The sequence below is a fragment of the Neovison vison genome, chromosome 3 (genome assembly GCF_020171115.1).
Source record: "Neovison vison isolate M4711 chromosome 3, ASM_NN_V1, whole genome shotgun sequence".
Lineage (NCBI taxonomy): Eukaryota > Metazoa > Chordata > Mammalia > Carnivora > Mustelidae > Neogale > Neogale vison.
In genome coordinates, this window is record NC_058093.1 from 217,523,704 (window position 1) to 217,540,737 (window position 17,034).

At 40.5% G+C, this 17,034-nt stretch overlaps 1 protein-coding gene across 5 annotated transcripts in view; it reads left to right on the forward strand.

Annotated features, from left to right (window-relative positions):
* EIF4ENIF1 (eukaryotic translation initiation factor 4E nuclear import factor 1) overlaps positions 1 to 17,034 on the forward strand; it is a 43,779-nt gene that overhangs the window by 25,323 nt on the left and 1,422 nt on the right. For 2 of the 5 annotated variants that reach the window (XM_044243874.1, XM_044243873.1), the window contains exons 8-17: positions 4,173 to 4,308; positions 4,530 to 4,709; positions 5,267 to 5,499; positions 8,161 to 8,232; positions 8,691 to 8,874; positions 9,774 to 9,853; positions 10,379 to 10,521; positions 13,468 to 13,552; positions 14,838 to 14,970; positions 16,419 to 16,763. In XM_044243874.1, coding sequence (XP_044099809.1) covers positions 4,173 to 4,308; positions 4,530 to 4,709; positions 5,267 to 5,499; positions 8,161 to 8,232; positions 8,691 to 8,874; positions 9,774 to 9,853; positions 10,379 to 10,521; positions 13,468 to 13,552; positions 14,838 to 14,970; positions 16,419 to 16,763 — 1,591 coding nt within the window. The remainder of the gene's footprint in view (positions 1 to 4,172; positions 4,309 to 4,529; positions 4,710 to 5,266; positions 5,500 to 8,160; positions 8,233 to 8,690; positions 8,875 to 9,773; positions 9,854 to 10,378; positions 10,522 to 13,467; positions 13,553 to 14,837; positions 14,971 to 16,418; positions 16,764 to 17,034) is intronic. The other 3 variants (XM_044243875.1, XM_044243876.1, XM_044243877.1) reach the window with 3 other exon arrangements.

A 17,034-nucleotide genomic window follows, 5' to 3' on the forward strand; every position in this document is an offset into this window, starting at 1 on the left:
AAAAGTGTCTGTATGATCTAGACATCTCATTTATAGCACCAAATACAGCAAATACATTCAACCTGTCCTTTAAAATTGGTGGTTTAATGACTCTACTTCATATCTATAGTGGCTCCTTGCTTGATTATTGCATGAGTGGAGAGAACTGTGCATGACGGAACAGACAACATTGGCTCTTTTCCTTTGTCATGTGCAGCCCCTGTCCCCAGAAGATGGCCACCCAGAATAGGCAAGCAGACACTGCATAGCACTGATAGGTACAGGGTTGCAGGTGAGTTCTAGAGCAGACTTCTGAAGTTCTCCACGATGGGGGTCAAGTTGTATTTCCAGTCCTTGAGGACCATGCTTTCATATAAAGTACAAAAGTCACAGCAATGCTCTATTGCTATAAAAGTATCTAAACATTTACTTTGACTTTCTGAACTTCTCTCCATGTGGTCTAAGAGCACACTTGTCTAGAGCGCCCTTCAGGAGCTTGTGGAGTGTGGCTCTAAATCAGCTGGCAACTGTGTGGCTGGTTCTGTTCCTTAAGTTCTAGCAGCAGTTGTAGCTGTAAGTCTCCAGTCAGACATCTCACTTCCAGTCAGCTAGTTGGTAGTAGTCCTTCGGCTCACTGAGCAGAAGCATGGCATTCAGACAGGAGCTTAATTTCCTTGGTGGAAAATTCTTAGCTTTTAAGGGGACATTAGTAGCTTTTTCTTTCCCCCCTTAGATGGAAATCTTACTGTAAAAAGTTTTCACCGCAAAAGGTCAAAATTTGTAGGCTTATTCTTAACTCCAGATGTGAACACCTGTAAAACTTAACCCATGAGCTTGCACAGAAGAGTTCAAAACTAAACTTTGACTTATAGGTAACATTCATTAGCCTTCACATATAGTAAGTCATCTAATGCTCATAAGCCTTTGTAAATTAGATTACTATTTCCATTTTACAGATGAGGAAACAAGCACAGAGGCTGAAGTAACTTGCCCAAAGTCACACATCCAGTAAGTGGTAGACACTGAACTTTGACTCCTAGCAGTTTCAGTTAAGGGTCTTTGTTTTTAATGCCCCACAACTGTACTGCCTCTGAAGCATAAAAGGCACTGTGGGAGCTTCACGATATCTTATCTTTTGGCCCTCACCCTCAATCAAAATTTGGCTAAAGCTGAGCAGTAGTTGCTACTAGGCTAGGAATTCTCCATGTTTTTCATAAAGGTCCTGCTCATTAAGGTATATATAATATGTTTACTTAAAAACAAAACTGGGATCAGTTAAAAACAAATGCCCTGATTGTGCCATGTAATTCTAATATTATGCTCAATAAGTGGCCAATTAGGAAAAATAAGAACTACGTAGGATTTGAGTATCAACTGAGAAATGTTATAAAAAGTGCATGAAATAGTACATGGCACTCAGTAAGCTCCACCAGTGTTAAGTATTAATAGATAAAAACAGAATTATACCTATATTTGTAGGCTATATTTACTGCCATTACAACACATTGGAAGTTGAAAGTCATAAAAAATCTACTCAAACTGAAAATTTGGATCACATGTGCAAGTAATTTCAGTTAAATAATTAAAAATAAGTTTATTTTACATATGATAGAAGTCTTACTACAGCGCATGACACATAATAGGTGCTTACTTATGTTGAATGAAGAAAAAGAAATTCAGAGTGGAAAGAGTAAGCTATTTAGAGTGATGAACAAGGATCATGACATAGAAGAACCTTAGTGTTAAAATCGAAAGTGTACTCAGAAGAAAATGTATATCTTTGTTACAAATCCCAAAAATCATACTGGAGTGAAAAAATTCAAAATGATAGAAATTTCCATAAAAGTGGAAAGTACTAGAAGAGCATTGATCAGTAAAACCTAGTAATTGTCAAAGAGAAAATATTTTTTATAAAGAGAAAATATTTTACAGTGTCTTTTTGACAATCAGAATAATATGGATCTTAAGAAATGATTTGTCTAAAGGACCTTGTTTGAAGGGCCAGACTAACAGTCATAAGTTACCTTAAAATGTTACTTAAAGGGGTTCCTGGGTGGCTTAGTCGTTAAACGCCTGCCTTCAGCTTGGGTCGTGATCCCAAAGATCTAGCCTAATGTCGGGCTCCTTGCTCTGTGGGAAACCTGCTTCTCCCTCCCCCACTCCCCCTGCTTGTGTTTCCTCTCTCGCTGTACCTGTCTCTGTCAAATAAATAGATAAAATCTTTTTTTTTTTAATGTTGTTAAAAATGCAGGAGTAACAGTTTAAACATGCCAGATTACAGTCCATAGACTAATCTTGACCAGCTGATGGCTGACAAGAGGGTAGCAGAGGACGTCTTGACCAAGAAGTTAGCCTGTACCACCTCTCCATTTCCTGTACCAAGGTTCAGGAAATCTCACTGCTGTTAGATCATCCCTGCTTGCTGTGTGGTAAAAATGACTGACTAGAAAATACTGTTAGGATTCCTTTTGGGCTTAAAATACTTTAGTTTCTTGAAATTGGCATTTCTAATAAATGTGTGTAAGAGTAACTTTTTTTCTACTTTTTATGTTATAGCTGTAATAAAACAGCTCTAACAGAAACAAAGTTGGTCACTGATCAAAATATGGAAATGAGTTTCTTACTGTCATGGCTTTAAAAAATGTCCAGATATTCATATTCATGTCCTTTGCTTTTTCATGTTGCTCTTGTGTATTTTCTATTTTCGGATTCACTATGATCAGAGGAAATAAGAGGATTAAAATGCAAAGAGATTTTTGGCTACTTGTAAAATTTCACATTCTTTTCAACATTAAAACATTTTTAATGGCTATAGCTTTTAGTTTTAAAATAATTCCTATTTATTCCTAAGGATACCCCTTATATTTTATCCCTTATATTTTAGGTACAATTCTCAATTTTCCACAATGAAACACTTACTTTTTACATGCTTCTCTTCTATTCTAATTATGGCAAAATTCGTACACTTTAAAGTCCGCTAGTCTACAAGTGAGTGATTGAAACTGAATAATACTCCAGAAAACAGGAGTACCACAAATAATAACTTAGCATCGTGAATTAAAATCTCTCATTCCTGTGTTCAAGAGAAGTATTTCATGGCTTAGCTTGGGTACATTATGAGAAAATTCTTCTAGATGAGAATAAAATAAGAAATCTAAACTGTTGTCGCTGAATTTTGACTGGAAATTGTGGGTTCCTGTCTTTAGATAAAACAGTGTCACTGCTTTGCCATCCTCATGCTAGTTTGGGGGAAAACCTGTTTTTGCTTTGTCATTGGTATAGAAATGAAAGTTTATGCCTTTCAAGGTGTGCCTCATTTTTTTGATTGACATTTGCTTTACCTTGTCTTTTCTAAATATGGATAAGAAAGAACACTGCATAAAGACCAGTTTGGATATTTAACTGGATTTAGGATAGAATAGAATTAAAATTTTTTTAATGCATCCATCTAGTTTTTAAGGATTGATAATGGAAATTACTGTTACGAAACAGTGTTGAGAAATTATATCTGATTGTAGCACATCAATTATTCTTGTTAACTGAACAAACTACTGCAGCTGGATTTCAAAGAAAACAAAACCTGCAAACTCCCTATTAAGTTCAAACATACTAGAAATCCGTTAAAAGTTCATCTTTTACTTTCTGACACTTTGTAAACTTTGACTGGAATTATGATCTCTACGAGCTCTACTTCTTAGCTTCTGAAATTGTCACCATTGAGTTTTATGATCTTCATAAAAGAAACAAAGTTGAAGTTTGAAGCAAGGGCTTTCTTTCATCATCTCTCCATCCTTGATATTTAGTTGAAGGCCACCCAGCAGCTTGGCAATGGAATGCTTTACTGTGGTGCTGATTTTGATTTTGAAACTGTGTCCTCTGAGATTATTAAGTAGATCATGAATTTTCTACAGAGGCAAAGGATAGAAAACCAAAACATATTCTGTGACACAGAGGTTTTTCATTGTATGATCAGAAAGTACATGGTCAGTAATGCCTACCTTTGGGTTACTCAGAAATGACTCTGGAGGGGAAGAAAAATTAAAGATGTTGAAAATCATAAATTCTGAGGGTGTTTACCTTCAGGTCAGCAACATCAAAGGAAGTTTCAAAGTAAGTGAACTTTTTAAAAAATTTGAACCTTGTTGTTCTTTTCACCTGGAAACCATTATTTTAGCTCCTGTCTTTCTTTTTAGATGATAGAAGATGTTTTGGGAGAAGGGTCAGTCTCCGCCAGTCGGTTCAGTAGGTGGTTCTCTAACCCAAGCCGGTCAGGAAGCCGATCCAGCAGTCTTGGGTCAACACCACATGAAGAACTGGAGAGACTAGCAGGTAAAATGGCTTCAGATTCTGACTTTTAATGTGGTTTTGAGCCTTTTTTGACATGGTTCATTCTCTCTTCGTTAGGGTACAGTAGGGTTAAAGAGTCTCTGGGTACTTAAAACAATACAAAAAAACCTTCAATTTGTGCCCCTTTTAATAACTGTTGAAGATCTGTTTCTGTGCTTTATTGGGACCAGTTGATTAATGAATATATTTACTTGCAATATTAGGTCTGGAACAAGCCATCCTCTCTCCTGGGCAGAACTCTGGGAATTATTTTGCTCCTATCCCACTGGAAGACCATGCTGAAAATAAAGTGGATATTTTAGAAATGCTACAGAAAGCCAAAGTGGATTTAAAACCTCTTCTTTCCAGTCTTTCTGCAAATAAAGAAAAACTTAAGGAGAGCTGTAAGTGTTTATTAGAGTCTCCTTTATGCATTGAAAAAGTGTGGATTTCAGTCTTAGGGCAGTTGGTTCTAACATACTGCTGTTTCATCAAAAGTCAAATAGCGAGTGGTTTTTATTTAATGTATTTCAAAATTTTTATCAAACAGTACCACCTCCTTGAGAAGCTATTAGTTGGTGGTTCATGGGCTTTTCCTCCAAGTCCTCCTCCTCACCTGGAGCTTGACCATTATACTCCAGTTAATGCTGTAGTCCTCCTGGGGATACGTTGGCAGCCTCTCACACCTTTGCCTCAGTCTGCCATGTTCTTGCTTAGGTTATGCACCCTCAACATAGACCTTAGTTTTATGCCCTCTTCCTAAGTACAGAATTATGGCCTTATTTCCACTGAGCAACCATGATTTTAAGTCTTCAGTTTGTTTGTTTTTGGTGTCAACCTTTTCTGACCTCAGTTCAACTGTGAAATAAATTATTTTCACATTGACCATCATAGTTGCCAAAGAGCATTCCCAACACATATACCCTGGCTTGGCTTGATCTGGATTTTCTGAATCTTTCAGCGCATTCAGGAGTTGTGCTGTCAGTGGAAGAGGTAGAAGCGGGGCTCAAAGGCTTAAAGGTTGACCAGCCAGTGAAGAATTCGACTCCCTTCATGGCAGAACACTTAGAGGAGACCCTGAATGCTGTAGCCAGTAATCGACAGCTCAAGAAAGATGGAGATATGACTGCATTCAACAAACTAGTGAGCACCATGAAGGCAAGTGGGACTTTGCCTTCTCAGCCCAAAGTCAGCGTAAGTATTTGGCACAAACCCCAGCCTTTTCTGCTTTTCCCTTTCTATTCCATTTCCCACTATAATAAATGGACTTAAAAAATGGTATTCTGAGTAAGTTGGAAGTTCTTTAATAGTCATTTGGTCCTTGATGCTTTTGTGTGTTCTTTAATTATCACTGTGCTATTTGTTACTAGAAAAAGAAGGCTTGTGGCTAATCTGTATGTTTTAGGGGTGACAGTGTAACAATTAAAAGATTTGGATATAACTTTAAGTGACTGCTAAAAAAGAAAGTTGGGGGTTGGAAAGAATATTTTTTGGATGCACTCCAGAGCTTTTTTTGTTTATTCAGCTACTTAAGCCAAAATATCTCACCACGTTTTTATAGGAGAGTCTTTTCTTTTCACATATTTTAATCACCCCTGTATACCTGGAATTACCTGCTTTCTTGATTAGGCAGTTGGCTGTTGTACATATCATTTGTAAAATGTCCAAGATGGATTTTTCAAGACCATTGCATTCTGTCAACTTACTAAATAGAAAAAGCTGTGACTCGTAAAAACATTTTGGGGCACGAATTTGGGTTGTGCATGTCGTGACTGTAGGTCAGTAAATGCAGGTGCGTAGCACATACTGGTCTTTGTCGTAACACATTAGTGGTGGCTCTCCGCCATGACCTTTGTGTTAGTATTGCTGTCCCATGATAATAAAGGTGATACAGGATGCCGGACAAACCTGAATAATAAAAACATAAACATAGATCTCTTCTTGTTGCTCAGTTGCAGCAAATTTATTTAAATTGTATTTGCCTCTTGTTTTCTCCTGACATCATCTTTCTAGGAACTACAAGTTGGTCATGATATCAGTAGTTTTTCATGATTCACTGTGCCTTGTACCAAGGGAAGGAAACTGGTGTTTTTTTATCTGACCAGAAGCTGGGAGTAGATTCCAACAGAGGTGCCGTTATTCCTCGTCTTATCGCCAGAACTGACTCTATCTCTGAAAGGAGGCATCTCAGACAGACTTATTTCTTTGAATCTGACCACACCATGCCAATTATAGGGGAATGTTTCTCTTAAACCACTGTCATAATAAATTACTTAAGAGTTATTTCCATACAATGAATTATTAGATATACATCTTTTCGAATGAGGACTAGATTAAAAGATTGCAAACTGTCCTTTCTTCCTGTTCATTTGGGTCTTGGTGATTGGACCCAAGCTATGTATAAGCACCCAGTCTTGTAAGTAGCTTCTTTCAGTGTGAATGAGTTAAAAAGTGGGAGCAGGGGGATTCAGTAGTTTACCTGATGTTTTAAACATTTTGTTTCAGATATGAGGCTAGGGCTTGATATTGATGTAGTTGACCCTGTGTTGTATGAAGGTAACTGGTTTGATGTTGAGGTTTCGGTGCTCGGAAATGTATCTGGACAAGGGAGGGAGCTTCAAACACCTGTGTAAAGGGATGGATAATATAACTCAAGTTGCTACACAAAAAGTAACACTAACCTAGGAAAGAAAGCAACAAGGAAAGTAATGTAATAAGCACACCAGGTATTATCCCAAAATATTGCTTAATTTGCATGTTGTCAGGTTATGGTCTATTCCAAAATCAAGGCTTCAATTACTATGGCTGTATGTGTGATGTATACTACTACTGATCTGCCGCCATCTTTTAGCTTCAATCTAAACTCCATTTCAAACTGAATATAGAGGCTCTGTCTTCCAAATATAGTAAGCCACACGTGTAGTGTAAAGTTGCCCATTTTTGTTAGATGGAATTAAGTGACTCTCGAGATGGGATACCTGGATGGCTCAGTTGTTTGAGCATCTGACTTTTGATCTCAGAGTCCTGGGTTCAAGCCCGGAGTTGGGCTCCACGCTAGATACAGAGCCTACTTGTGGGGAGGCGGGGGGAAGGCAGTCCCAATGCTAAAACCAACAATAAAAGACTGGGCTATCTTTGGGCTCTTGTCACGCCTCTGCAGCTTCACCTAGTAGAGGGAAGCTGTACCAGAGAAAGCACTTCAGGCAAAGCTAAATGGGCACAAGAATGTCCTGAAGTGCAGGTGGTGATGTCAGTGGGATAACTGCTGCTCCACTGAAAGAACAAAGAGTGGAGGGTCTGAATTTTGCCCTGTATATGAGAGCCATTTTGAAACAGCTCGTTTAAAAATAAATATAAAATTTCCTGAAATGTGAAACTCTGAAATATAACAATTCCAGCCAAACTTTCATGTTGTTCACTAGGTTTTTTAAAACTACTGATCTGTGATCTGTAAATCTTGTTTCAAAGATACTGGGTAGCAAAGGTTGCCTTGAAAATTAAAATCTATAAATTACGGCTTCTTACAAAGTACTCCTGTATTTCACTATATTCTTTCTCCCTTCTTTTGGTCAGTGTTAGAAACAGTGAAATGCACTAGGGTTACCACAGGGAGGAAACACCATCTGAGAGTCTCTGAGTGGACTTTGCATGTACATGTGAAGATTCTTTCCTTTTCCAGATCTTTGGGACTATGTAATGAGCAAGTGGATCTAAGTTAGTTTTCTGTGCCTTAGATATCATTCTGCTTAAGTGCTAACTCCCTGGGGAGTTTTTAATGCTTTCTTGTGGTCCCCAATGAACATGTAAGTTAAGTGTGTAAGAAGGTTAAAATCAGTTTTCCTTTGACTTTTTTAGCGAAACCTTGAAAGCCATTTGATGTCCCCTGCTGAGATTCCAGGCCAGCCTGTCCCTAAGAACATCCTGCAGGTACTTCACCATCTTATACCAAGATAAGAAGTCCTGAACACTAGTCCCTTGAACTGGTTTTGTGTAGTGGTCCAGCTTTGGGCCTTAGAGAAGGATCCATGTGGCCTGGCAATCGAGGATACAGTGTTGCTACCTGACATAGTTCTGTGTTGCTTTTAATCTCATTGTGGGGTGGGGAGGTGGTTGAATATGACAAAGTAAGCCCTTGATTTCCAGCTTACAGGTTTGCAATTTCTATGGAAATTGGAAGTATCTAACACCTATATTTGTGCACTAATTTAAAGCAAATGTTGCTAGCTGCACAGTGACAGAAATGTGTTGCATGTACACGTGCCAAGTCCTTCAATGGAGCATGAGGGAGATTCATCGTTGGCTTCCAAAAGTTAATCCATAATTCACAGCCTCAGAATAGGAGGAAGAATGAGGTTTGTTCACAAGGATGACTTTTTTTGCCCTAGGAACTTCTGGGTCCGCCAGTTCAGAGACCTGCTTCTTCCAATCTTCTGAGTGGCCTTATGGGGAGTTTGGAGCCTACAACATCTTTACTGGGGCAAAGAGCACCCTCTCCTCCCTTGTCACAGGTGTTTCAGACACGAGCAGCCTCGGCAGACTACCTTCGTCCTAGAATACCATCACCAATTGGTAAATCCTTTGTGCATAGATGTCTGCCCATTCTCCCCCAGCCTCCCACAAAGGTTATACTTGTTCCCTAGAACTTGCAAAGTCTTCTTCATGGGCATCCCTGAAGAGTTTACAAAGAAATAAGTGAATTTATTATGCCTTTTGAGGGGGATGGTGAGGCACAAAATTAGAAGATAATTTATCTGGCTGCCCTTCTAGATAAATACACTCATAGTTCTTTCTCTTAAAACTGATCAAAATTGCATAAATTGGATCCAGATTTTTAGTCTTATTCCTTATTTTGGGAATTCAAAGAAGTTAATTTGATTTTTTCCTTGTTAGAGTTAATTTGATTTTTCCTTGTTAGAGTAGAAGTCAGGGGTAGTGGCTCTCCACCAACTTAATGAAGTTGGTACATAATCAACTGAGGTCTTGTGGCTAAAGGCTGTCTTAACATGAGTGTTGCGCAAAATCTCAGTGTTCTGTCACCCTGGACCACTTCAGGCTGCTGCCAGTCATACCTTGAGAGTAAGTTTTTGTCCTATTCTTCCCCAATTAGTTAGATAGAATAGAAAGAGTATAAGCCTCAAAGCCCTGGACTCTACTTACCAGCTGGCTCAGTGATAATGAGCCAAATCACTGACTAGAAAAGCACTTCTTTCTCAGATAGAGGTCTCGGCTCTGAAAGGGACAAAGCTGACAGCTTAGTGGGGTAGATGAATATACCAGCAGTTTGGGTCATTAAGTGCTCTGATTAGGGTCCACATAGCCCAGTGTGGAGGCATAGAAGAACAGGGACATGACCAGCACAGGACTTGCCTGAAAGAGATGGCATTAAACAAGCAGCCATGTGCAGTCATGCTGATACTTCTCTCGTGGATGTGTGCTCTCTTGACACTGGTACACAACTTTCCCATCAGGTTTCACACCAGGACCACAGCAGCTACTCGGAGATCCATTCCAAGGCATGCGCAAGCCCATGAGCCCCGTCACGGCCCAGGTCTGTCTGAGCTTTTTCTCTAAGTTACTTGCTTGCTTTTCAACCTTATTATTGACTGTGGGATGGAGAATCGTTGCAATGCCTAGAAGTGGTTTTGAACTACAATTTGAGCTCAGTAAAGGCTAGAAGATTGGTGAACAGTTATAGTCATACTTCATTAAAATCCTGTTCAGGGGTGCCTGGATGGCTCAGTGGGTTAAGCCTCTGCCTTCGGCTCAGGTCATGATCTCAGGGTCCTGGGATGAAGCCCCACGTTGGGCTCTCTGCTCAGTGGGGAGCCTGCTTCCCCCTCTCTCTGCCTCCTCTCTGCCTACTTGTGATCTCTATCAAATAAATAAATCAATCTTAAAAAAATAAAAAATAAAGTCCTGTTCAGAGGATGGCAGCACAATTTAGTCAGGTTTGCAGTGCCCCCTTTTTCAGCTGCTGCTTAAACATACCTTTCTGAAAGTGAAGAGAGCCTCCATAGAAAGTGCATGAACTATCCTCATTTTTCTGCTGATCTTCCTCTACCACCTTGTTCAGCAGATGAGCCAGCTAGAATTGCAACAGGCAGCTTTGGAGGGGCTGGCCCTGCCACATGACCTTGCAGTGCAGGCAGCCAACTTCTACCAGCCTGGTTTTGGCAAACCACAGGTGGACAGAACCAGAGATGGATTCAGAAACAGGTAAGTTTACTAACTAATCCTACCCTTGTGGGAATTTGCAAATCACTTTTCCACAGATAAGCAATTAGTTATCCACAGTGAAATTCTGTGGTACACACTGATAGGTTTGTACAATATATGGTGAGAATTCCATCTCCAAATATGCTGTAGAGGAAGTGAAATGATAGAATTCTGCAGGGGCATAGGCTTTTCATTCTACACAATTTTATTTATATTCTTGATTTAAAGGAATCATTTTTATAAATGTAGTTAGTGGGCATAGCTCTTACTTGTTGTTACAAGATGATGAAAAGTAAAACTCCCCCTAGCTTCCTCCCCTACAGAGTCCTTGTTGAGTTACCAAACTGTCCCTTGATACAGGTTTGCTGATCCATTATTTGTTGATCAGAGGTAATGGATTTGTTGACCAAATCTATAAACGAGTGATTACTGATTTCAGTCTCCTCCTCTTTCTTCCAATAATTGCAATAAGTAGCAATATGAACAATAAATTAGGGAAAAGGGGCAGCAATACCATTCTTTTTGTTACAAAATAAAACAGAAAACTGCACTAAACAAATGTGTAGCTTATTACAGGATAGACTCCTTTGTTAGCTGCTACCCAGAAGCTCACTATGTGTCTTCTCCTGGTAATACCTCTTCCCTCTCTCAGATTCCATCCAGCCTTTAAAAGTAAATACCAGGGTGTCTGGCTGGCTCAGTCAGAAGATCTTGCAAACTCTTGATTTCCAAGTTATAAGTAAGCGCCTCACGTTGGGTGTACAGATTACTTAAAAAAATAAATAAATAAACTTTTAAAAAAGTAAATACCACTTTAATTTTTTCAGTTTTATCACCAATATTTTTATCCCTGAACGTTAAGTCCTGCCCATACAGCATATTTGGTAGTGAAAAAGTACTTATATTTTGGGTCGCCTGGGTGGCCCAGTGGGTTAAGCCTCTGCCTTCAGCTCAGGTCATGATCCCAGAGTCCTGGGATCAAGCCCCACATTGGGCTCTCTGCTCCGCGGGGAACCCGCTTCCCTCTCTCATTCTCTGCCTGCCTCTCTGCCTACTTGTGATCTCTGACTGTCAAATAAACAAATAAAATCTTTTTTTTAAAAAAAAAAAAAGGTACTTATATTTTTATGTGATTCTTAAAATTGTCGTATCAGTGTCTTGTTGTCTTACTTCAGCTGGTTTTATATGTTGATACTTTCAGAAAACATTGAAGCCAGTAAGCACCCTGTATTCTTACATAAGTATTCTATCTATACATAGTAGCCCTCAGCCTAAACAGAGAGCTCAGGACTGGTCTACTGAGCCCCTCACTGTATTTCTCTCTGTAATGTAGTTTCTCATTAACTCATTGACTTGATTTATTGACCTTGAAAGCACTTTTGATATCCAGAACTTTATGTGCTTTTGGTAACAATCCTGTGAGGGAGATGGTATAAATAACTGCATTTTGCAGATACAGAAACTTAGATTCTTTTTTTTTAAATGCAAGTTCCTCAAAACTAATAAGTAGACCTAAGTCATTGTCCACAGAGCCTTCATGTTCGAATCGAATGTCAGTCTCTCAGGCCCTCCCTGAATACCCTGTATACACTTGTGTCCCCCAACAGACTTTATTTTTTTTTTTTTATTGTACTTACCACCTTCTGAGTTGTTTTTTTGTTTTTGTTTTTGTTTTTTGTCTCTCTTTCTCCCCATAGTAACCCCTTTACCCTACAACCAAAAGAATGTAATGAGGCCAGAGATTTTTTTTGTCTGTTTCGTTTATTGCTGTATCTCCCACACGTCAGTCCAGTGTCTAGCACATAGCGGATGCTCAAGTATGTTCATCAGAAGGAATAAATGATAGGTGTGCAGAACCACCAGACTTGGGGTTTTCCCCCGATCACTCCAGAGTACTACCAATCTGTTTCTCCCTCATTGTCACGCTCAGATTCACAGTGTGGCAGCAGTGTGTCTTAACCTGGTACAGACTGGAAAGAAGCCATGGGTTTAGGAGTCTTCTCTGTTTGATTTAGGAACTGCCAGAATCACTAAGACTTTGGCCCTCATGGTACAAGGTCTGATAGCTGAAGTGAGTGAAACTCCCATTAGCCAAGGAGCTCATATAATTCATTCTTCTCTCAGCCTTTGTATATCTTCATCAGTTGTTTCCTGTTTTCTCCAAGTGAAGGGAGAATGAGTAGAATGGGAGTAAAGGGAAGTCTCTTCTTTTAAACTTTGGGAGGCCTGGGCTCAGCCTTGTCTGTGGACCAGGAGTAATGGGGGATGCTGCATGTTCCTGGGTCTTGAGATAGCTGAAACTCTTGGTGCTCTGATTTGAAGCAGTGTCTTACATAGCAGCAGTCCTACACCAGGCCCTGTGCTCGTCAGTATTGCTCCCTACTCTCAGGAGCACAGCCTGGCCCACAGGATGAAGACTCACTCATAAGCTGCCCCACTGACATAACCTACAAATAAACTATACACCAGTCCTGGATAACCCTACATTCCCAACGCCTTGTACCTGATCCTTTTGCTTGAATTGTTTTTCTCCATGTTACAGCTTTCTCATTGATCACACTCAGTTTAATGCAGCTCCTTCCCAGAGATGCTTTCCCAGAGTCTTTCCAGTAGGAGTATTGTGTCACTCCTTCTCTACCTCATATTCCATTTCACTTTACTGTTATCTAATATCTACATGCCTTAGTTTGCCCTCGTTAGTGGCTCCCCACTAGACAAGAAGAATTCTTGCAAGGCCCAGAACCATGTTTAATCTTTTGTCTTCCTTCAGAACTTGTGGTTCTGCATGTGGTTTTGCATATGTTAGGCACTTAATAAATGCTTGGAAAGTTGAAATGGATGAGGGAAATGGGATATCCAAGGCCTGCTGGTCTTGAGTATTCTTTGGTTTTAGGATTTGGAGTTCAAGCAGCTTGAAGCTCATACTGATACTTGGTTTGTTCACAGGCAACAGCGAGTGACCAAGTCACCAGCACCCGTGCACCGAGGGAATTCCTCTTCCCCTGCCCCCGCTGCCTCCATCACAAGCATGGTCAGTGACCTCTGCCTTTGTAAATGATGTGAAGGCTTCTCCATTTGATTGTGCTTATATTGTACCACTGTGTACCCCAAAATATCCTTAAGTGCCTTCATAGGAATAACTGGCTTAATAGTCTATCATACCTGCTTATTTATTTGATCTTCCCCTTTCAGATGCAGTCTTCACTCTTAGGGTTCTAGTGAAGCCCCTACATTGGGGAAGGTATGGAGGAGTATGGACTAAAACATACCAAGTGATACAATATGTTCAAACAAATGAACAGTTGGAGTAGGGAGTAGAGGATGATAGAATGAAAGATAGGAGGTGAGATGGATGGAGTGAATGGGTTGGATCATGGGGAATCCAGTGAAACAAGTTGGGGACTTCACAGATTCAGGTCTGTGATATGAATTAAAGCTAGGACAAAGGAATTTGCTTATTTGTGTTGTTAAATCTAGTTTTACAACTGACTCATTCATATATTAGCTTTTCTTTTTAAGTTTTATCCCCCAGAAACTTCTATCACCATCAAAGCTGATAGAGAAGGGGAAAAACTGTTACTCTGCTTCTGGACCCCAAGTGGGTCTTTGCACAAGCACTCTGAAGACAGGGTCTAGAAGGGGTTCTCTGTTCATAATTCATGCCCTGTCCCCTGCCATTAAGGAGTTAGGGTTAATGAGAAAAGGCACAGGCACAATAAAATGATGAAAGTTAAAATGGATATTGAAGAGATGGGAACAAATGAACCCAAAAGATGAATCTTAAGGGGTGAGGAGACTGTTAACACAACTGTGAATTTTCTGGTAGCCAAGTTAAGATGGGATATGTTAAGAGGAGAGAAAAATTTAGATTCTGAGGTGGTCTTTGAACTTCCCCAGCTGGTAAAGCTCTTGCTCTAGGGTATACTTCTGGCCATGTTCTTCCCTGTTCTCAGCCTAATCCCAGGCGAGGGAGATGGTTGAAGCTCGGCTACCATAGTTAGGCCTCTATCACCACAGACACAGACAGGTGGATAGGTTGAAGCTCCATGCTTTAACTACATTTGTGCTAGAGCTAAATCTAGGTTTTGACGAAAATGCGATGTGAGCAAGGGATAGTGCACTTGGGGCACCACCTGTCTGGTCTATCCTGTTTCTCTTCCTCCAGCAGCTAGACACCAGAAGGTTGGAGTTGGTCTCTGCCACGAGTAGCTAATAAGGGGACTGGCTCTTCAGCTTGTTGAGCAGCTTGACCAGTTAAGCCTGGCTTGATTAGGAAAGACATTTAGAGAACACGCTAATACTGTTTTTCTCTGCAGCTTTCTCCTTCCTTCACCCCTACCTCAGTGATTCGTAAAATGTATGAGAGCAAAGAGAAAAGCAAGGAGGAGCCAGCATCTGGAAAAGCAGCTCTTGGTGACAGTAAAGACGACACTCAGAAGGCCAGTGAAGGTAATGCAGAGCTTTTGAGTATGTACTGCCCAAGAAAGTATGTGACGGAGGACAGGGTTGAGTGCTCACCAGCTGGTCTGATTCTCAGCAAATCCCTACACAAAACCCCTGCATGCTTTGGACCATAGTTCAGTGTCTGACAGTGGGAAAAGCACTGTACCAGTTCACAATTGCTTAGGCATCTGAAATTCTGACCAACCTAATAGTGGTATGATTGCTAGTATGAGGAAGAGTGAGTCTTAGTTTAGAATCATTTTTTAAGATCTTTATTTGAGAGAGAGAGCATGAACTTGTGGGAGGAGCAAAGGAAGAAGCAGACTCCCTGCTGAGCAGGGAGCTGGATGCAGGGCTCCATCCTGGGATTCTAGGATCATGACCTGAGCCACCCAGGTGCCCCTAGTTTCAAATGCTATTGAGGCTTCAAAGTTGAATTATTAGTACATTTATTTGGCAAATTAATGTGGTACAACCCATTTTACTTCTGAAGTGTTCTCTCTAGTCTATGGAGACTAAGTGTCCAATATAATCCAGGAATGGGTGAAGCATAAGGTGTGGAGAGCCTTTTAGAAGTATGTAGAAAGGGTGCCTGAGTGGTTTAGTCGGCTAACCATCTGACTCTTGATTCTGGCTCAGGTCATGCCCTCAGGGTCATGAGATGGAGCCCCAGCTGTGTGCTCAGCTCGAAGTCCGCTTGAGATTCTGCCTCTCCCGCTGATTGTGTGCAACGCTCTTTCACTTGCTCACTAAATAAATAAAATCTTAAAAAAATAAAGGGTATAAAGAAAATGTTGCACAGTTGGGACTGTCAAGGATGTGGTGAAATAGATTCTAGTTAGTTAGATTTACACAAGTCTACAGTATTGGTTTGAAAGCTTTTTGCCTGTGAGAAAGCTTCTGGGAAAAAGGAAATCCTATTGGTTCTACTAAAAGGCAGTTCAGATTCCTTCACTAGACTCTAATTTCTGTTGTGATGGATTTGTATAATTTTACTTTCATTTGATTTTCCCCTTAGGCTAAAAAAAAGCATGTAAATCCCAAGCACTTGACTAGGACAGTACTAGTTCCCACACAGATCTGAACCACAGCCATATGGGCAGGCAGAGCAAGGTGCCTAAATTAGACAACCAGACCTCAACCCAGCTTCACTTGCCCATAGCTGTTCCTGGGTTGGGAGGATTGTAAGAAAAATAAACTCTGTTCCAGCAAGGTATTTGGAGACTAACAGTCCTGGGGTGTAGTTCCAGCTCTATTCCTAACTACTCCTGTTACCTTGACTAGGCCTACTCATGAGGCAAAAATGATGGTTTTTATGATACAATCCTCTAAATCTGTTGAGGGGATCAATTAAGGACTGTAAACCTTCTAAGAAATGAGATTTGCTGGATCGTTGGGAAGGCCACGTTTGGGTGAAGTCTGCCAATACCAAAATATTCTCTGGGTCCTTACAGAGAACTTGCTGTCATCGAACTCTGTGCCCAGTGCTGATCGGGACTCTTCTCCCACTACAAATCCCAAACTTTCAACGTTGCAGCGGTCTTCATGTTCTACCCCACTGTCTCAGACTAACCGTTACACCAAAGAGCAAGATTATCGACCTAAAGCAACTGGGAGAAAAACACCTACCTTGGCATCCCCAGTTCCAGGAACACCTTTTCTCCGCCCTGTCCACCAAGTTCCCCTTGTCCCCCATGTCCCGATCGTGCGGCCTGCTCACCAGCTTCACCCAGGGTTGGTCCAAAGGATGCTGGCCCAGGGAGTACATCCACAGCATCTTCCAAGTTTGCTCCAAGCTGGTGAGTTTCTGACCTTGCATGATAGCAGTTGCCAGAACTGATGAAGTATTACAGTTTTGAGAGGTTTTTTTTTTTATCCCTAGAAAAATGTTGGTAGATTTTTCCATCTAACTGGTGGATAGTGGGTCCAATCCAAACTATCCCTTAGTCTATTGAAAAATGAAGAAGCTAGCTTAAGCATTGCTCACTGTTCAACCTGTAGTTCAGCAAAGCTTGAAAACTTCCAGGCAGATTACGTCTTACCAGGTTTTTTTTTCCTCCCCTGCCCAAC